Source organism: Dipodomys ordii, unplaced genomic scaffold, assembly GCF_000151885.1.
Source record: "Dipodomys ordii isolate 6190 unplaced genomic scaffold, Dord_2.0 Scaffold4, whole genome shotgun sequence".
NCBI lineage: Eukaryota > Metazoa > Chordata > Mammalia > Rodentia > Heteromyidae > Dipodomys > Dipodomys ordii.
This window is the reverse complement of record NW_012267220.1, coordinates 19561478-19581011: the sequence shown is the minus strand read 5'-3', so window position 1 is coordinate 19581011 and position 19534 is coordinate 19561478. Positions and strand designations below refer to the sequence as shown.

Genomic DNA, 19534 nt, shown 5'->3' with positions numbered 1-19534 from the left:
TCTACCACTGAGCCACCTTCCCAGCCCCAAAAAAGAAATTTCATTAAAAATAAATCTACTCAGGGCTGGAAAGTGACTTAGTGGTGCTTACCTTGCATGCATGAGGCCCTGGGTTTGATTACTCAGCACCACATAAGCAGAAAGATCTGGAAGTGGCACTGTGGCTCAAGTGGCAGAAGGCTATCCTTGAGCTAAAAAGCTGAGGGACAGCGCCCAGGTCCAGGGTTCAGGCCCCATGACTGACCAAAAAAAAAAAAAATCTACCCTAGGCCACTTAAAAAGGGACACAACCAAGCTGTATAGAGTATCAAACAGAAGATTCTACAAAAGGCATCCCTCTTAGTAAGTGCTCTTGTTGGCTAAATTTTCACAGAGAACAAATCTATCAGCCAAGAGATTAAAGGATACGATCCCTGAAGACATTTAACCACTGAACACAATGGAGAGCCGATGCCTTCCCAGCTCACTTTCAAAAGGTGTATGATTTTATTATGTGCCTTAGAGGTGACGGAACCGCTCTGCCAGAATTAACCCTAAGTCCCTGTCACTACAGCAACACAGCTCATTAATGTAAGATATTCTCCTATCCAGAAAACACCCAGGACAAGGCAGTCAGGTGAAATCACTTCCCAGAACATATGTCTGGAATGAAAAAAAAAAGGGAGACCTTGAAATGCTCAGTAATTATAAAGGAATTAAAGATAAAAACAGGAGATGGAGAAAACCTGGAATTAGAGACTGGGTAGTGATTGACCTTAAAACATCTCCTCCAATCCTCCTGTTTACAGAAGTAAAAACTAGACCTAATTCTGCCACAAAGCTAACAGCTGGCAGACTTCATTTTCAAACCAGTGGCTTCCTCAGACAACCTTAGTATTTAAGTATGTCTTAACTTCTTCAAAGACCTGAAACTCTTACAAACAAGGTAGCCAACAGTGGGTGTTGCTGTCATCAAAGGAACCCGTCCCACTGCCCACACGACAATTCCCGCTGACACTGCCCTATCTCTTGGGCAATCAAGAAACAGAAATACTACTCTATGGATCTCCAGATATTAAAATGGGCTAGTAACTGTGGAGCAGGATCTCTGTCACACTTGATCTTCTGCAGTGTCTTGATGCATGAATGGCAACATAGAGAAACAAGTTATTAACAGGATTATCCCAGTCACCTCTTCACTGCCTGATTAGCAGAGCTGTTGGCCTGGTATAACAGAAACTGCTGTATTACTAGGGTGAGCCCAGTCGCAACCATGAGATCTTTGCATTCCTTAAAAAATAAAAAAAGTCAAGACTTCTCGATGAAATGCCATAGCATAGTTTTTGCATTATCTCCTTAAACTAAACAAGATAAATGTCTAAAATAGTCTACAGAGGAAAATTAAACCATACTAAGTCAAAACTCTAAACAAAGAAAAAGCCAAACAGACAAGAGTGATTTTCAGGCTTGCTGTTGTCAGGGGCTGTCTGGGTTTGAATAAGGCATTTATTCAAGAATGAGTCATTCCCTATTGGGCTAAGACAAGAAGAGCTAGGAGGCTGGCACTGGCAGGAACAACATACAGAAACGGCTGGTACCACTTAATAAGCTGCCTTGCTAAAAGCCTGCCAACTTAGACAGTACTGGCTAGTAGCAGCTGGGTTTCAGGGCTTGGCCAACACTGAGACAGAACACAGACTAAGGTTTCAAACACAGAATGCTGGGCAGACTTGTCCCCCACACAAACACCCATTCTCTGTCCTAGAGGCTACAAACTAAATTTCCTTGTATTTTTTCACAATGCTTACTGTTTGTCCAACTGGATTAATCTAATTCGAGTCCCAATTCTTTTTATTACATTCTAATTTATAAGAAGAAAGATGGGTGGTATGTCTAACTGAATTTCCATATCCACCTGAGCTCATGGTGAAGCATTTTATATTTTTTAAATGTTTTCCTTAGGCTGATGAAGAATTTCAGGGACCATGAAAATATATAGTGAGCCCAATTTTAATTTTTCCAAGAACTGAATGCTACTTTCTACAGTACTTCAAAAATAAACATACTAGAGGCAGCAATGACTCCTGAACAAGCTTGGAAGAAAAATCCAACATTTACTGCTGTATGTTTTCCAAATATATATATATATAGGAATTAGCCAAACTCTAAACTCTATGGTCAGAACTCCATCCCAGTTTCATACGTAAACCACAACTAGCAAGAGCCTCAATCCATATGTGGAAGGAAACATACCAGCTTCTCCATCTTCATTAACTTGATGTCCTGTTCGTGTAGTTTCTCGTTCTTGATCTCTAACACAGCTTTTAGGCTTTCTAGTTCTTGCTCCAGATACATAATCTGAGGGTTTTTCTGGAAAAGATAGTACTTTACACTTAGTACTTAGTACTTCATAATTACTTCATACAATCACATCATCCATATTCATAATATAAGGAATCTTAGGTTCAATTTCCACATTAAATAAATACTAATTGGCTTCTTTTAGTAGTTTCATTTTTAATCTCAAAAAATATTGGTTAAATTATTGGAAATATGCTTCATGTTTACCAGTAACCTAATATGAAGAAAATACTGGTGACACCCAATATGCTGTTAGAAACAAGAGCAGCATCATGGCTTGCAATAGTCCAGAGCTCTGGGTAAACTTTAGACAACCAACAAGGGCTCAACTGGTATAAGGTGGGAAAATGGAACAATGGTTGTCTCTAAAGAAAGCCAGTATCTGCAGTGTTAAGGATGGATGGATGAATGGATAGATATGGATATATATATGGATATGGATATAAAATGTTTTCTTTGGAAAACAAGGGACAGGGCAATAATCTCCCAAGTCTTTGACTTATGATGGTTCATAGAACCATTCCCATAATTCTAGGGAAGCCCCTATGCTTCCTCTCCAGCTGGGCTAACAGATGTGAGCCCATTGGTTGTGATGGAATCTTGTGAACTTCTTTTCTGGGCTGGTCTCCAGCCATGATCCTGCAAATCTCTGCTTCTGAAGTAGAGGATTACAGGCTTGAGCCACCACACCCAGCAAGCCAATCCCTCCTGACTTCACTTACCTTTACCCCCAATCTCCAGCGCTGACAGGGAAGGTACTGCACATTACTGACTTTAGTAGAAGAACTGCTATTACGTTCTACCAAGCTCTTTAAAACCTATTCCCTGAGCTACCAGTGGGATTCTACTCTCAGTATGCAAATCTACATTTCTTTGGAAATCACTAATAGTCCCTAAGAATCTTCCAGAAAGAGACTCTGAAATTTGCTTGAATGGGATCTCATCTGATTTTATCAAATGTTTAGAGGGTCGCCTAATGAGCTCCCCAGAAAAATGTCTCTGCAAGCAAGCCAGTGGTCTCCCATGGTGGAAAGCTCCACTCACTCTCAGAGCACAAGCGCATAGAGTGCAGCAGCACTAGTGCAAAAGGAGCAAGACAAATGTGTTGTTTTGTTTTAAATTCAAGGGGAAAGAGGGAGGCCAACAGACCCAGACCCAGGGTATCACATTTCAAGGGAAATTCGAGAAGTTTGTTTTTGAAAAGCGACATTTTTCAGCCATAACAACAGACAAAATGCTGACACACCCTGAGAACACTGTGGCATGTGAAGAAGACAATTACAAAAGGTATGATTGTTTATATGAAAGTCTGGGATACGCCACCAATAGCTTGTGTATGAATGAGGCTTCGGGGGAAAAAGAGGAGTGATCGCTCATGAGTTTGGGTTTCCTTTTTGGGGTAATAAAAGTGTTCTGGGCTGCGTGCCAGTGGCTCATACCTGTAATCCTAGCTAATCAGGAGGCTGAGATCTGAGGATCATGGTTCAAAGCCAGCCTGGGCAGGAAAGGTTGTGAGACTCTTATCTCTAATAAACAACTAGAAAACCAGAAGTGGTGCTGTGGCTCAAGTGGTAGAACGCTTGCCTTGAGCTGAAGTGTTGAGGGATAGCGCCCAGGCCCAGAGTTCATGCCCCACAACGGACAAAAAAAAAAAAAAAAAGTTCTGGATTTAGATACTGGTAAATAAAAAGCAAATTTGAGTACACTAAAATCCACTACATTTTACATTTTGTTGTTTGTTATGGGGCTTGAACTCAGGGCCTGGGCACTGTCCCTGAACCTATTTGTGCTCCAGCCTAGTGTTCTACCTCTTGAGCCACATGCCACTTCTGGTTTTTGAGTAGTTAATTAGAGAGATAAGAGTCTCACAGGGACTTTTCTATCCAGGTTGGCTTCAAACTGTGATCCTTAGAGCTCAGCCTCCTAAGTATCTAAGATGATAGGCGTAAGCTACCAGTACCAGCTAAATTTTACATTTTAAAATGGTGACCTCTGTGGTCACATTAATTATCTTGTAACAGAGCAGTTATTTAAAAACAAAAAGGTAAGGTCTTTACATAAAACCCTCATCCAAACCAGGTGCAGGTGGCTCACATCTGAAAATAATAGCTACTTGAGGACTGAGATCTTGAGGATTGCAGTTCAAAGCTAGTCTGGGCCAGAAAGTGTGTGAGACTCTTATCTCCAATAAACTGCCAAGTGGCTGGAAGTAGAGTTGTAGCTCAAGTGGTACAGTATGAGCTTTGAGCAAAAGAAACACAAGGACAATACGCAGGCCCTCAGTTCAAGCCTCAAGACTGGCACAAAAGCAGAAGAAAAGAAGGACTGGGTGCCCGTGGCTCACGCCTGTAATCCTAGCTACTCAGGAGGCTGAGATCTGAGGATTGTGGTTCAAAGCCAGCCCGGGCAGGAAAGTCTGTGAGGCTCTTCTCTCCAATAAACTACTAGAAAACTGGAAGTGGTGCTGTGGCTCAAGTGGTAGAGTGCTCGCCTTGAGCTGAAGAGCGTAGGGACAGTGCCCACGCCCAGAGTTCAAGCCCCACGACTGACCAAAAACAAAAAAACAAAAGAAAAAAGAAAAAAAGACAAGAAGGAAAAACAAACCCTGATCCTGATTGAGTATTTAACTTTCCTAAAGATAGTTGCTCATACTACTCCAAATAAGATTTTGTTTCTAGGTCAGTGTTTAGTAAGGATGTAAAAAAAAAAAAAAAAAGGACTAGTAAACAAAGAAACGGTTTTATACAGTTTAAACAAACACCACTGCATGACATGAATAATCCTGGATTATTTTCCTGGTCACTGAACACTTAGTCAAGTCTAAAAGGCAACAGAGCAAAAGAGAAATTCAGTAGCAATAGAAGAAGACATAACTTACTGAATTTGCCTTCTCTCTTGATATTCTTTTTTGCTCTTCTGATTTTAACTTTTCATTTAAAGCATCATTTTCAGTCTTCAGATCATTGATTTGTTTCTAAAACACAAACAACAGCACATGGAATGTAAGTGAAGCAGCTGAGACAGAGCAAAGGCTCACTAAAATACACTCCACGCCCACACAGACATCCGCGGTGAAGGAAGAGTTGGGGGACGATGGAGGTAGAGATTCACCCACCTCTAGCAATTCCTGCTTTTCATAAAGCAAATCCTCAAGTGATTTCTTTTCCACTTCATGGCTTTTCTTGATTTCTGGAAAGAAGGGACATTTCTTGAGGCAACAGTATTCGCCGAGATCATTTTGTAAGATCACCCCCACAGTTGTCATGCATCAATGAAGGTGCCGATTGTGAAATTATGACTATAGTACTTCACATTTGCATGATGCTTTTACATAAATCAAGCAATCTCTCCTCAGAATAGCCTCCTGTGGTGGGCAGGGAAGAGAGATCCAGTGTACAGCTGGAAGTACTACTGAGGCTCAGAGGACAGGACCTTAGAAAACATAGATTGAGCCAGGCACCGGTAGCTCACGCCTGTAATCCTGGCTACTCAGGAAGCTGAGATCTGAGGATCATGGTTCAAAGCCAACCCAGGCAGGAAAGTCTGTGAGATTCTTATCTCCAATTAATCACACACACACACAAAAAAGCCAGAAGCAGTGCTGTGGCTCAAGTGCTATGGCTAGAGTGCTAGCCCTAACAAAAAGAGCTCAGAGATAGCACCCCGTCCCTGAATTCAAGCCCCAGGATCAGCACCAGGGGAAAAAAAAACAGAATGAAGAACAGAGTCTCCAAACACAGGCCTCAGATTCCTGATCTGGAGCTTCTAGGCTCTCTTCAATTTGCTTTCCCTGAATGAAAAAGTCTAAAATTAATCTCTAGCAAAAAGAAGGGAAATGGTATTTATTAAATGTCTACTTTTCCCTATTACCCTCAGACGCCATCTATTTTTCTGAGGAGAAAAGGCCTGCCTTGTTCAAGTTCACACAGTCCATTTCTACCATATATCCTGTGCCACTCTGTAAATGCAACTGGTTTAGGGCGAAGACTCTGCTGACTACAGTCTGAGAGAATGGCTTCTTGCTCTTTCCTTCCATGAGAAACCTTCTGATTAGTGATTGGTGATAACGAAAGATTCTTTATCCAACAGCAGCCATCTGCATTCCACCAGGGTGCTGGTGTGCGGGAGTACCCAGCATGGCTCCTCCACCGTGGACAGGACACAAACATCCCCAATTTCCCAGGGACCTGAAATAGTATCTCCCACCATCACCATCACTGCCCTCGACACCAAAAAGACCTTGAAAACCTTTCAAAGTTCATCCTAGCTCCTTAAAAGACTGGCATTTGTAACCAACTATTGTTTGTATCCTTGGGGGGAAAGGGCATCCATTAACAATGGACAATGCAAAAGGCAATGAAGAACACCCCAAACTAATAGCATGGGGCTTTCTCTGGAGGGGAAAGTTATGAATCATTTCCGCTTGCTTTTCTATTACCTCATTCTCAGTTTAAATAGGAAAAACAAAATCATCCTTGCCTGAAAGGGAGGTTTCATAGGCCTTCTTTAGCAATTCTATTTTCTCCGAGTGGCTAGCTTCGATTTCCAACTTAGAGGTCTCATGGGCAGCATTTAGGTTGTCAAACTATAAGAAACACACAAAACAATGGTTCAACAGTAAACCCGAAAGTCCTAGGCTGAGTAAACCAACCTCAATGTGAAAAGACTTGACACATAAGCTTGCATTTGCATTTCAGGGCATCCTAACATGGGTGAAGAGAAGCCCAGCCCAATTTGGCCTGGCCACGTTCTGCTCCACTTTCCCCAGGAGGAGCACAGGCCTGCAGAGTCTGCGGGTTCCCTGAGGGCAAGGGCAGAGGCCGTGTGAGGAGAGCATCTGTCCACAGCCCCAGGGCCACCTCAGCCCCAGGCCTGCCACACTGACCACAACACCTCTCCGCTCCTAGCGGGAGGGGTAAACAGTAGATGCTATGTATATATTTGCCAATTTAAAAACTAAGCTAAAGGCGGCACTGGTGGCTCACGCCTGTAATCACTCAGGAGACTGAGATCTGAGGATCGCAGTTCAAAGCCAGCCCAGGCAGGAAAGTCCTTGAGACTCTTATCTCCAATAAACCAGTAGAAAACAGGAAGTGGTGCTGTGGCTTAGGCGGGAGAGCGCTGGCCTTGAGCTGAATAGGACAGGAATAGCACCCAAGCCCAGAGTTCAAGCCTCACCACAAATCAAAAAAAAAAAAAACTAAAAATGGTGAAATAAAATGTAAGCAAGGGTTATGATATATGAGTATATTAGGGAAAAATGAATTAGAAGTGTCTTTTAAGGAAAAAAAAAACCTTAAAGAAAAGAAAACCTGTATTTTTAGCAGTATAACACCAAGAGCCTGCCAAAGGGCTGTTGTAAACTTTTTATTTTTTCCTTCTTCTTTAAGCACAACGTAAGTACAGTGCTTTGATCATAATTTTTAAAATCCAGTTAAAAATGTATTCATCTAGTAAGCTGGAAGACAAGGAGAAACTCATTAAAGTATGTGAACAAGCAGGTCCAGGTAGCTCACACCTGTAATCTGAGCTACTCAGGAGGCTGAGAGCTGAGGATCACTGGTTGAAACCACTCCAGGCAGAAAAGTGGGCCAGACTCTTATCTCCAGTTAGCTACTGAAAAGCTCCAGAAGTATGGCCCAAGTAAAACAAGCTTAGTTGGAGTGTCATGCTCTGAGTTCAAGCCCCAGTACCAATATGCACAGCCACATAGAATGAATAGTACACCAGTCACAATGGTTCATGCTTGTAATCCTAGCTACTCAGGAGGCTGAGTTGGGGAGGACTGCATTTGAGGCAGCCAGACGGAGCAAAATGTTCTCAGGATACCCAATCTCAACCAGTGAAAACAGGCCAGGGTGTGATGGTGGCACATCTGACATCCTAGCTATGCAGAAAGTATAAAATAGGAGGACTGAGGTCCAGGACAGCTCAGACAAACACGCAAGGGCCTTATCTCAAAAGTCGCCAAGAAAAAAGGGCTGGAAGCATGGCTCAAGTGGTAATACACCTGCTTAGCAAGCGTGAGACCCTGAGTTCAAACCCCTATATCATCAAAATGAGAAACCAAAGAAAAAGCGTGTGAAGGCAATCAATCATGATTCAAGCCAATAACCATCTCCAACAGTTCCCAAGCACAGACCTGCTCTTGCAGTTGGGTTTTATACTTCTCCGCTTCCTCGATGTAGATGTTCTGAAGCTTCTCACACTCCCCCGTGTAAAATTCCTTCAGTCTGTTCTCCAGTTCTGTTCTATCAGTCTGGTGCTGCTGGTTTAGCTTCTGGACAAATCCTTCATACGCAGTTTGTAACTCATTCCTGGCTATTTCTAACTTCTCACAAGTGTTCGAAGCAGCGACTAAACATAAAGAGAAGATACCATTTAATTGGCCTGTCCAGAAACTTACAACACCCACACTCATATACCTGTGATGGCTGGGGAAGCACAGTGGTCAGTGGTTAATGGTCAGTGGTTAGTGATCAGTGGACATGAAATGTCTCACCAGCCCATGACGCTGGAATGAACCTTTAAGCAGGGGCCACTGGGACCCTGCACTGTCCTCCTCCGGCTCATTTCCTCACTCCAGGCCCAAAGCAATGGAACCAATCAACCATGGGCTGAACCCACCAAAACAGTAAGCCTCGCTTTCTCATAACTTGATTATCACAGGCAGCCTCTTCTTAAAGCAGCAGAGTGAGCTGACACCCAAATTTTCATGCGTAACAGAAGTATATTGTAAAAAGGATTCATTTTTTGCTACCCAAACCAAAAAAGAATCCCAAATAACCATTAAACACTAAAAACTGACTATCTAGCAAGAAGAGAAGAAGTACTTGAGAAAGAGCTGGGGTTTCCAGCAATGACCACAAAAAGAAAAGTCAAGGATTATTCAGGATATTTCCGGTGATGTTACTCCACTCACAGCCTGCCAGGGGTACACGGGAAGATAGCGAAGGAGCAGAAACAACTAGGTTGAACATGGTGTCCACGCTTGTGCTTTATTTGAGCAGATTGCAACTTTTATTTTAAAAACACAGTCATATGAGCACAGGGATCTACACATGGGACCCTGAAGCAGAAGGACCACAAGTTGGAGGGATTGGCTCGAGAAAATAAAATAGAAACACACACACATACATAAAACATAGTAATAAAAGCAAAACATTGGGGCTGGGAAGGTGGCTCAGTGGTAGAGTGCTTGCCTTGCATGCATGAGGCCCTCCCTGGGTTTGATTCCTCAGCACCACATACGCAGAAAAAGTCGGAAGTGGCGCTGTGGCTCAAGTGGTAGGGCACTATCCTTGAGCTGAAGAGCTGAGGGACAGTGCTCAGGCCCAGAGTTCAGGCCCCACAATGGGACCAAAAAAAAAAATGCTTTGATATACTACTATGTTGAAAAGGTAAATATCTTAAGAAGGCAAAGTAAGTTGATAAAACAAAATTTACAATCTGAACATCCTACCGAAAGCTAAATCAGTCATAATGCGGATATACTGATCAACTACACACAGATACACATGCACACACTGCAGTATATCCTATAACTCAAGTTTTCCAGGAAGCCTGATTTCCCATTGTTGAAAACCATCACAAATCAAGGCCCTAAATTCAACCTCCTGTGCTTGCCAAAAAAAAAAAAAAAAAAGCCTAATAGTAGTAAAATGAATGATACAATGTTAGCTTCTAGCAATAACCTGCTCTGTTTCAGTTTGAATGTGAAATGCCTCCCACAGTTTCATGTATTTAACTCTTGGTTCTCAGCTAGTGGTGCTGTTTTGGGAGGAGTGGGAAGGCTTACCTAGAGAAAGTAGGGCCCAGGAGGCATCCTGTGAGGGTCAGAACTGGTTCCAGTTCCTCCCCCTCTCTTCCTTCCTATCCACAATGAGGTGAGCAGCCTCCTTTGTATGTTCTGCTGCCTGACCACAGGCCCAGAATCAACAGAGTGAAGGACTATGGACTGAAATCTCCCAAGTCAGGAGCCTAAATATGTCTTCCCTCCCTTGGGTCGTATATGTCAGGTATTTGGTCATAGTAATTTGAAAGTCTGAGATACTGACAAGATCATGGGCCCAGGATAAGAGGAACTTTTCTCTAAAAGTTTTTCCTCATATTAGACCTTTATATTGAAATAGGTGACAGAAAAATATACTTTGCAGCCAAGCAGTGGAGGCATCAAACAGCTTTCTAGCCAGAGAAATTCCAGATTTCACTTAATTCTTTTGGAATTTCAGATACCAGCAATTTTTGTTCTCTTTTAAATCACACACCCATCCAAAAGCTTCTGTCCGAACCAGGGGCATTGAACTGAACTCAATTACTCAGAAACAAGACCTTGGGCTAGAAGAGTTTCCAAGTGGATGCTGGTAGTAGCTTACACCTGCCAGATTTAAACATCTCTGCTTATAATCAAGCTTCTGTCCATTTGGATACATAACTACATCCGACTTTAAAATAAAAAAGGATACACAGAAATCTCATGTTAACCACCGGATAGGGCTGTTTCCTCTGTTTAAAAAAATGAGCAGTAGCACAAATAGTGTACACTTTTGTTGTGCTCTGGGAAAGAGGGAAACGGGAGGTCAGCTGGGGAGAGTGGGAAAGGAGAAAGCAGCCAGGAGGGGCAGGTGGTTGACTGCTGTAATTGCACAGCCCAAAGGGGCAGGCCCAGCCCTAGACAGTGACCTCAGCCTGCAGCTGTGCCCAGACCTTTGCTCTGTTTACAGCTTGTGGGGTGCCGTGTGCACAACAGCTGGCCTGCAGTTATCATTCACAAGGAGCTCCAGTGTGAATCAGCTGGCCTCAGCAACTAAGGAAACATTTCTTTTCCATAGAAACTACTCCTGAAGAGTGTGTGTGTGTGCGTGTGTCTGTGTCTGTGTCCCTGTCCCTGTCGTGGGGTTTGAATTCAGGAGCACATGCTCTCACTTGGCCTTTTCTGTTCAAATCACGTTTGTGCTCTACCACATGAGCCATACCTCCACTTGCAGCTTTTTGCTGGCTAGTTGGAGATAAGAGTCTTGTGACCTTTTTACCCATGCTGGCTTCAAACCTTGATCTTCAGATCTCAGACTAGCATTACAAGTGTGAGTTATCAGCACTTGACTACTCCTGAACTATTTTTGAAAAAAAAAATGCACAGGTAGCTGATGCGTGCAAGGCTCCTCAGAATGTTCCCTGTCTGCTGGGACACAGGTGGCTGGGGGAGGGGGTTGAAACAAGGAGGTCACCCCCTGTTTTTGACAGACTTTATGCATTTCATAGTATAGGAGGGATTCCGTGTCCCCTGTGCCTCTACCACTCGTGTCCCCAGCCCACCTCTTCCTGCCTGTTCTCCAGAGTACTACTTGTTCTCAGCAAGTAGTACCAGGCGAAGCTACAATCAAAGCCATCCTGAATTTGGAATGAACAAGCCAGAACATCAATGACACCTAGAACAGGTCCCATGCCACAGCCAAATGTCACCCTGGAAAAGGAGAATCAAACTCACCCAGCCCGTTAGCAGTTTCCCTGGCAGAGCAGAAGAAGGACAACAACTTAACTAATCCTCTTGGGTTTTCTAAGAGGGGATGGGTAGACTTACTAATTCCATCTTTCACTGATATTCTGGTGAAAAGGAAGCTTGAGCTAAAATGGCTCAGGATGTTCGTTTTCTTTTGAAAAATGACAAAGCTTTCTTCATTTTTATACCTGAGTAGCATACTTCATATGAAATAGTTTAATGCACGAGAACATTGACAAACATCTAAAGAGAACAGAGCCAGAATACTCCTGTTCAAATCTCAGCCACACCACTGATGTGCTACATGATTTCAGCATGATCTTGGCCTGAACTCTGGGCCTGGGAGCTGTCCCTCAGCTCTTCAGCTGAAGGCTAGCGCTCTACCACTTGAGCCTCAAGCCCCACTTCTGGTGTTTTCTGCTATGTGGGGCTGAGGAATCGAACCCAGGGCCTCATGCATGCAAGGCAAGCACTCTACCATTGAGCCACCTTCCCAGCCCCTGATCTTGAGCTTTTTTAAGCCTACATTTCTCATTCTTAAAAATGCAGTGAAGCCAGGTGCTGGTGGCTCATGCCTGCAGTCGTAGCTACTCAGGAGTCTAAGATCTGAGGATCACGGTTCAAAGCCAGCCCAGGCAGGAAAGTCTTATCTCCAATAAACCACTAGAAAACTGGAAGTGGTACTGCAGCTCAAGCAGTAGAGCGCTTGCCTTGAGCTGAAGAGTGCAGGGACAGCGCCCAGGCCCAGAGTTCAAGCTACATGACCAACCAAAAAAAAAAAAAAAATGCAGTGACTACATGGCCTTCCCTAAGGGATTAAACATGCAAAGCACCTGTCCCTGTGCCCTATGTTATAGCCAATAGAGTCTAGTCAAACACACTTGAAGATTCCTCAAAGATATGCCTGGAGTTCCACAACAGAGTATAATAGGAGGCTCAATCTCAAGCACTGCCAAACAGACATACACACGTACATCTATAAAACCGCATGCATATTTATATACACATTCCTTTACATAGATGATGTTGTGTTTTTGTAGTGCATTTATACCTCAAATCTTTGACCTGTGTGTGTGTGTGAGTGTGTGCACATGTGTGTGTATGTGCACACACACACTCACCAACACTGGAGCTTCAACTCAGCACCTTGATCAACCTTGCCTCTTGAGGCACTCTACCACCTGACCCACACCCCCATTCCCACCTCAAATCTTTACCTACTATTGTTCTTGACATTACATATAACAACATTTTTCTTGTTTTTCCAGAGATGTTTCTTCCCTTCTAAATTAGTCTTAAAAAATAGCAGAAAGAACTTAATAAAAGTAAGCCAGATGTCTTAGGCTTACATCTGTAATCCTGGCTCCTCCAGAGGCTGAGAACTGAGAATTGAGTTTCTAAGCCAGTCCAGGCAGAAAAGTTCACAAGACTCCATTTCCAATTAACCAGCGCAATGCTGGGCTGCAGACAGTTCAAGTGTTAGAGTGGCAGCTAGAAGCAAGAAAGCTTTTAAAATGAGAGCTCAAGGCCCTGAGTTCAAACCTGGATACTGACATAAAAAAAGTAAAATCTCCAGAAAGGTGATGTCACATGGAAGGCTGTGACTATTTCTGGTAACATGAAGGGGATCTTGACAGGAAGAAAGGATGCATAAGGAAACATGACAGCCATTGTTTGTGAATATCCACTTACCTCATCTGCTTCGGGCAAGCTCTGTATGTGAAGACCTCTTTATTCCCCTTCTTTGGTTAAATATTTTCCCAGTGTCAGAGTTTGAACTCAGAGCTTTCCCCTTACTGGGCCTGCTTGCCCAGTTGGTGCTCTATCAGTTGAGCCAAACTTCCAGCCTGACATTTTGCTGGTTACTGTGGAGACGGAGTTTCACAGACTTTTCCGCCCAAGTTAGCTTTGAACCTTTTTTTCTCTAAATCTCAGCATCCTGAGGGACCAGGATTACATCAGCACCCAGCTCCTTTCCCTGAGGATTTGTGAAGGAAATCAGCTGCCTCTCCAACTCTGCTTGTCTTTGTGTCTCTCTAGACACCTGAGAACCTGCCACTTGCTCTCAGTTCTGAGCTCCCTCATTAGTTTCTTCAGTAACACACAGTCACTATAAACCTCAGGGAAAATATAATTTAATATTACCTGTCTCCCACCCCCAGAACCATGAATGCAGACATGACCACGATTGTTTCCTAATATCCTTCTATAAAGATGAGTCCTATTACAACACATTTCCAAGGCAAGTGTGGGCTGGACTTATTTTTAGAATGAAGAAGTACTGTCAATGAACAACGTGACCAAGCAGCCATTTTTTTTTTAAGTAGGCTGAGGGCCAGATATGGTAGAGTATGTCTGTTATCTCAGCTAGTTGGAAGGCAGAAGAAACAGGAGGATTGAGATCTCAGAGGCCAGGCAGGGGAAAAGTTGGTAAAACCATATCCCAGAATGCAAGCCAGAAAAAGAAAAGTGGGGGGGAGGGGGACATATTCACACAACAAACACAGGCATGGTAGTGCATTTGCAATCCCAGCTCCTTGGCAGGGATAGGTAGGAAGATCATGGTCCCAGCATGGCCCAGGCAAAAGTATGAGACACCATCTGCAAAGTAGAACTTTCTAGAAACAAAAGGACTAGGAGTGTGAGTGGGGCTCAATTGGTAGAGTGTTTGCCTAGTAATGAGTTGGAGACCAAATTCAGTCTCTTAATACCACGAAAAGAAGATCGGTGATACCAGCACAACAAAGATAGGACGCAGCCTGTGTTTGAGGCATTTCAAACTTTTTGAGCTTGTGTGCGCTGATAAGCAAGGCAGAACTAAATACAACCTGTTCTGACAGCCATAATTCAGTCTGATGGGGATAAAGTCAACTGTAGAGTGATGCTCACTACGCTTTGCAGAGTTAAGTCTTCGCAGCGGGTGGAATGGTCACCTGCTCTTACTTCAGGTTTGGTTTCTGTGAAGGTGCTTTTTCACATTCTCAGCGATCGGGCAGGTAGGTGGTAGGATGAGAATCTTTTCTAAATTTCAAAATTAGCAGCATATGGCTTGCTGATTGCTTTGGTCATGATACCCACGAATCTCTATGAACTACTCACAAAGCCTCCCACAATCCTAACTTGTGAGGAACTGACTTTCATAAACACCTGCGCTCAGCAAATCAACCTCCATAAATAACAGCACTCCGCCTTTACAACTCCGCTCAAGACTTGCAAAGGGCCTCTCACATTTAATTCATCATGTCATCTAATAAATGCAGCAAGTTGAAAATAAGGCATCATCATAAATCTCATTTTACGACAAAGCGAAGCAAGGTAGTAAATCTGGGTTGAGACCTTCCTTGAGTCCCCCATAGATTCACAGCACAGGGCACGCACTGAACACCTTCTCAACTTGAGCCACGGGAGGGAGACGCTCATTCAGCGGTACAACGGAACCCAGCAATGCTAGGCCTCAGTTCTCTTGGAGAGGTGCTGCTTAGAGTGAAGATATTGATAATACACGATAAAAACGAGCCCCCCCCCCATCTTTCCTCTACAACCATTAGTCCTGACAAAGTTGCTGGCAGATGAGTGATACCAAGGCCAGTCAGCCTATCTTTCATCTTCCAACACAGCAGCAGCCAGACCGCCACTGAACCTCAGCGTTCTCTCTACCTAGCTCTGGAGCTGCCTGAGCTGAGCTGAGCTCTGAAATGACTTTCAGTTCATGCATCTGTCAACAAAGGGCTGAAGAACAGATGCTCTTTTTTTCCCCCCAACCAACAATCCACATACAAATAAAAATATCCGGGAATAAAGTGGATCCAAGACAAAAAAAGCTGAGTGAGATCGTGTGAAAAAGGAGTTCGGTTCAATCGAATGAATGCATTCAGTGCCAATTAAAAGATGATTTCGAGTCAAGGGCTAACTATCTGCCACTTCTCCCTGGGGAGTCATTCCCAGGGCATAAGGGGCAAACGAACCAGTTAAAGTTGTTGGAACCAGTTAAAGTTGTTGGTGAGCGTAAGCCCAGGAAGACGAGGTCCCGGGTTGGACTCATCATTCACCTGGAGCTATTGATAAAGGCACCAGGCTGGAGGGTGCACGCGCAGTTATCCTGCTCGAGGATCCAGTGCAGCGAGAGATCCGCCAGGACTGGGCGAACCGGGAATATATTGAACTCATCACCAGCAGCATCCAGAAAACCTTGGACTTTCTCAACTCATTTGATATGTCTAGCTGTTCAAGACTCGCAATACTAAATGAGAAACTGACAGCCCTTGAGCGGAGAATAGAGTACATTGAAGCCCAGGTGACAAAAGGTGAGACACTCACCTAGAACTGTGCCGTGCTGCTGACAAGTTGCTGTTGGGACATAGGCGGTGTACACGGGGGCGTGTGATGTGGCGTGGGGGACTGGGAAACGGCATTAGGGGTTTGTACTTCTTGAGTAAGGTTTCATGGAGCTGTGGTTAAATGTAGTGGAGGGGTGGAGCCTGAAGCCTGGGACTCTATGCAGCTCCTCGCACTTCTCACGCCCAGATTTTCCTTCCTGTTCTCATTGCCTCTGCACGGATCCCATCAACAGTCCTTGTCTGCTCCCCAACCGAGGTGGGCGGTGGGAGGTGGGGGGACAGTCCTGGCTAGGACCCCCAGGCCTGGCAGTGTGACTGCCAGGGAATGTTGTTGCCAACCCACCAGTTTCTTGTTTAAGGTCACTGCCAGGCCCTCATGTGGCTTGAAAGGGATACTTTCAGACTTTTCTGTCACTTGGGGTGTCTGTACCTCTCATATTTCCCTAATAAACTCCTTAACTTAACAAAAAAAAAAAAAAAAAAGCACCAGGCTGAATACTGGTGGCTCACAGCTGGAATCATAGCACTCAGGAGGCTGCGATTTGAGGATTTTGATTTAAAGGCAGTCTGGGCAGGGAAATGTGTGAAACTCTTTTGTGTTTTATTGTCAAGGTGATATGCACAGGGGTTATATAAGGTAACGGGTACATTTCTTGTCTAACATTGTTTTGCTTCCCTTGTTTTTCTCCCACTTTCCCTCCCCCCCTCCAGTTGTAAAGTTCATTTTTAACACAGTGTCTTGTGAGTATCTCTGTTGCACTGGTTCACCCTTTGTCCTTCGTGAGACTCTTCAATCAACCACCAAAGAGCTGGAAGTGGGGCTGTGGTTCAAATGGTAGAGCACTAGCTTTGAACGAAAGCTCAAGGACAGCACCCAGGCCCTGAGTTTAAGCCCCAGGACTGGGAAGAAAAAAAAAAGGGGGGGGGAACACTTGCTTCACCAGGGTGATATCCAAAGGACATTTCTGGCTAAACTGAATGTAAATTGCTGGGCATGAGCACTGAGATGTTGAACCCTCTAACTAGATGTTTTATCACACAAGGAAGCTTGAGAACTACTGTTCTTGAAAACTAGCATTAAATGAGAAAAGGTAAATGTTGAGAGCTTAGAGTTAGAACAAGCATCAGGAGAAGAGAGAATGTTCCATGGGTTTCCAAAACCAAACAGCATGGCATTTTGTACTTCTGCAGGTGAATGAATACAGCCTTCTACTTAGAAATACAGCCAAAGTCCAAATTTAAGGCAGGTGGACAGGAAAAGAATGGCCTCATTTGAAGTGGAGATCAACTCCATCTTTTAAGAGCTCAGCGAGATAAAGAGCTTTTGAGTATACAGTTGGTTTCTATCATCCTAAAAGATTTTCATGAAATCCTCCTTCAAAGAAAATCACTCCTGGAATTTTGTAACTCAGAAGTGACTTAGCTATAAAGTTACTTTATTTTTCTTATCCAAGTCATGGGACTTGAACTTAGGCCTATTGCTGTCCCTGAGCCTTTATGTTTAAGGCTAGTGTTCTACCACTTGAGCCATAGCTTCCCCTTCTGGATTTTTGGTTGTCAGTTGGAGGTAAGAGTCTCACAGGCTTTCCTGGTCAGCCTGGCTTCAAATGGCACTCCTCAGATCTCAGCCTCCAGAGCAGCTAGGATTACAGTTGAGTTATCAGAGCCCTGCTTTAAGTTACTTTAAATACACAGCTTTGTTAAACCAAAGTTAGAGCCAGATCTGGAAGGGTGAAAGAATGAACACATTCCAGAACGTGTAAGCTAATCTGAGTTCATGGACACCAGAGCAGTGTTGATTACATGATTTGTACACTGCTTTTAACTTTTGAATATAAGAAGACTTTGTAATTTAACAATACTTTATTTCTGAAAGATTCCAAAAGTAGCCATTGATGCAAACTCATGTTGTTTCAAATGACTTGTAAACATACACACACACACACGTTCCATGAAGCTTTTCCTGCTGAGTAGGTCTAGTGATTTGGGTTCCTCTCCAAACTCTGCTTCCAAGATGTCTGGCATTGTGGAAGTTACTTGACTTCTAAGTTTGCCACTCAAACATGCCTCTCTTGTGTCATAATTTTCAGAATAGGAGGCAAGATCCACTAGCCTTTATATTGTTACTATAGGAACCCCAGGAATAGTCTGCGAATTAAGGCTTATAATTCCATTGGGCCAGACATTGGTGGTTCATATCTGAGGATCACGGTTCAAAGCCAGCCCAGGCAGAAAAAGGTCTGTGAGACTCTTTATCTCTAATAAACCATCCAAAAAAGAAAGAAAGGAAGGAAGAAAGAAAGAAAGAATCCTGAGGTGTAACTGTGGTTCAGATGGTAGAGTATTAGCCTTGAATGAAAATGCTAAAGGATAACACCCAAGCCCTGGGTTCAAGCCCTGTACCAGCACTCCCTCCAGATCCCCCCCAAAAGAATCAACAATAAAAAACATTGGGTTTACAAAATAGAAACCATCAGGACTAATGTATAAAACATATTGAGACTTAGCTGCAAGTTCTTATGGCTAAAAATTAATTTTAAAATACGAATACTTCTCTTTATTACTACAGATGGCAAACATATGATTCAAAGAACAGTAAGAGAAAAAGCAAAAAGAACTCCAAAAGATGATGGAGGACCTTAGCGGCAGCTTTTATTCAACATGACTATAGAAGGAATCAGAAGGATATACCTGTCCCCTCCCCCCCATCTCAGAGGCAGAAGTTTGCAGCAGATGTAGACCATTAAATCTGATTATAAACTCTATCAAAGACTGACATCTCCAAAATGATCTAACGATCAGCTGGGATCATCAGACATGTTTCCAAGAGAATTGTAGCTCACCTTTGTTATTCAAACTGAAGGACAGAAATGTCCTAGTTAAACCAGTGTGTAGGAAACCATTCGCATACAGCCCCTTCAAGTTTAGCTATGACAAGGGAAAAAAATGACATCCTTAACCTCCATCTTTAACTGCAAAATCCTTCACTGCAGTCTAAGCACTGAGTATGTGACACAAGGTGGTAGAACTACCAGCCTGGCACCTTTGAAGCATCATAGCTCTAGGTAGTGACAAGAAGAATATAAACAAACAGCTGTAAGACCCAAGTCTGCATGGGCACGACTAAGTACACTGAAGGGCATAGCAAAGTCAAAACTAACTAGCTTGGAAGATGGGGCAGGGGCAAGAAACTCAACTGAAAACAAGGTTAGCTAGGACTTAAACATGAGTAAATGGGGAGCTTGAGAGCCAAGAAAAGAAGGGTAGTACAGGGGCTGGGAAGGTGGCTCAGTGGTAGAGCACTTGCCTTGCATGCCTGAGGCCCTGGGTTCGATTCCTCAGCACCACATAAGCAAAA

At 43.5% G+C, this 19534-nt stretch overlaps 1 protein-coding gene and 1 pseudogene across 5 annotated transcripts in view; one reads left to right on the top strand and one right to left on the bottom strand.

Annotated features, from left to right (window-relative positions):
* Mtus1 (microtubule associated tumor suppressor 1) overlaps positions 1-19534 on the bottom strand; it is a 110079-nt gene that overhangs the window by 3472 nt on the left and 87073 nt on the right. For all 5 annotated transcript variants that reach the window (XR_001175412.1, XM_013025546.1, XM_013025560.1 and 2 more), the window contains 5 exons: positions 8483-8697; positions 6820-6925; positions 5456-5529; positions 5219-5314; positions 2233-2349 (listed from right to left, as the gene is read on the bottom strand). Coding sequence is in view for 4 of the 5 variants with exons in the window: in XM_013025546.1 (XP_012881000.1) it covers positions 2233-2349; positions 5219-5314; positions 5456-5529; positions 6820-6925; positions 8483-8697 (608 nt within the window). In the remaining variant the exon portion in view is untranslated. The remainder of the gene's footprint in view (positions 1-2232; positions 2350-5218; positions 5315-5455; positions 5530-6819; positions 6926-8482; positions 8698-19534) is intronic.
* On the top strand, positions 14721-16201 carry LOC105990972 (annotated as a pseudogene).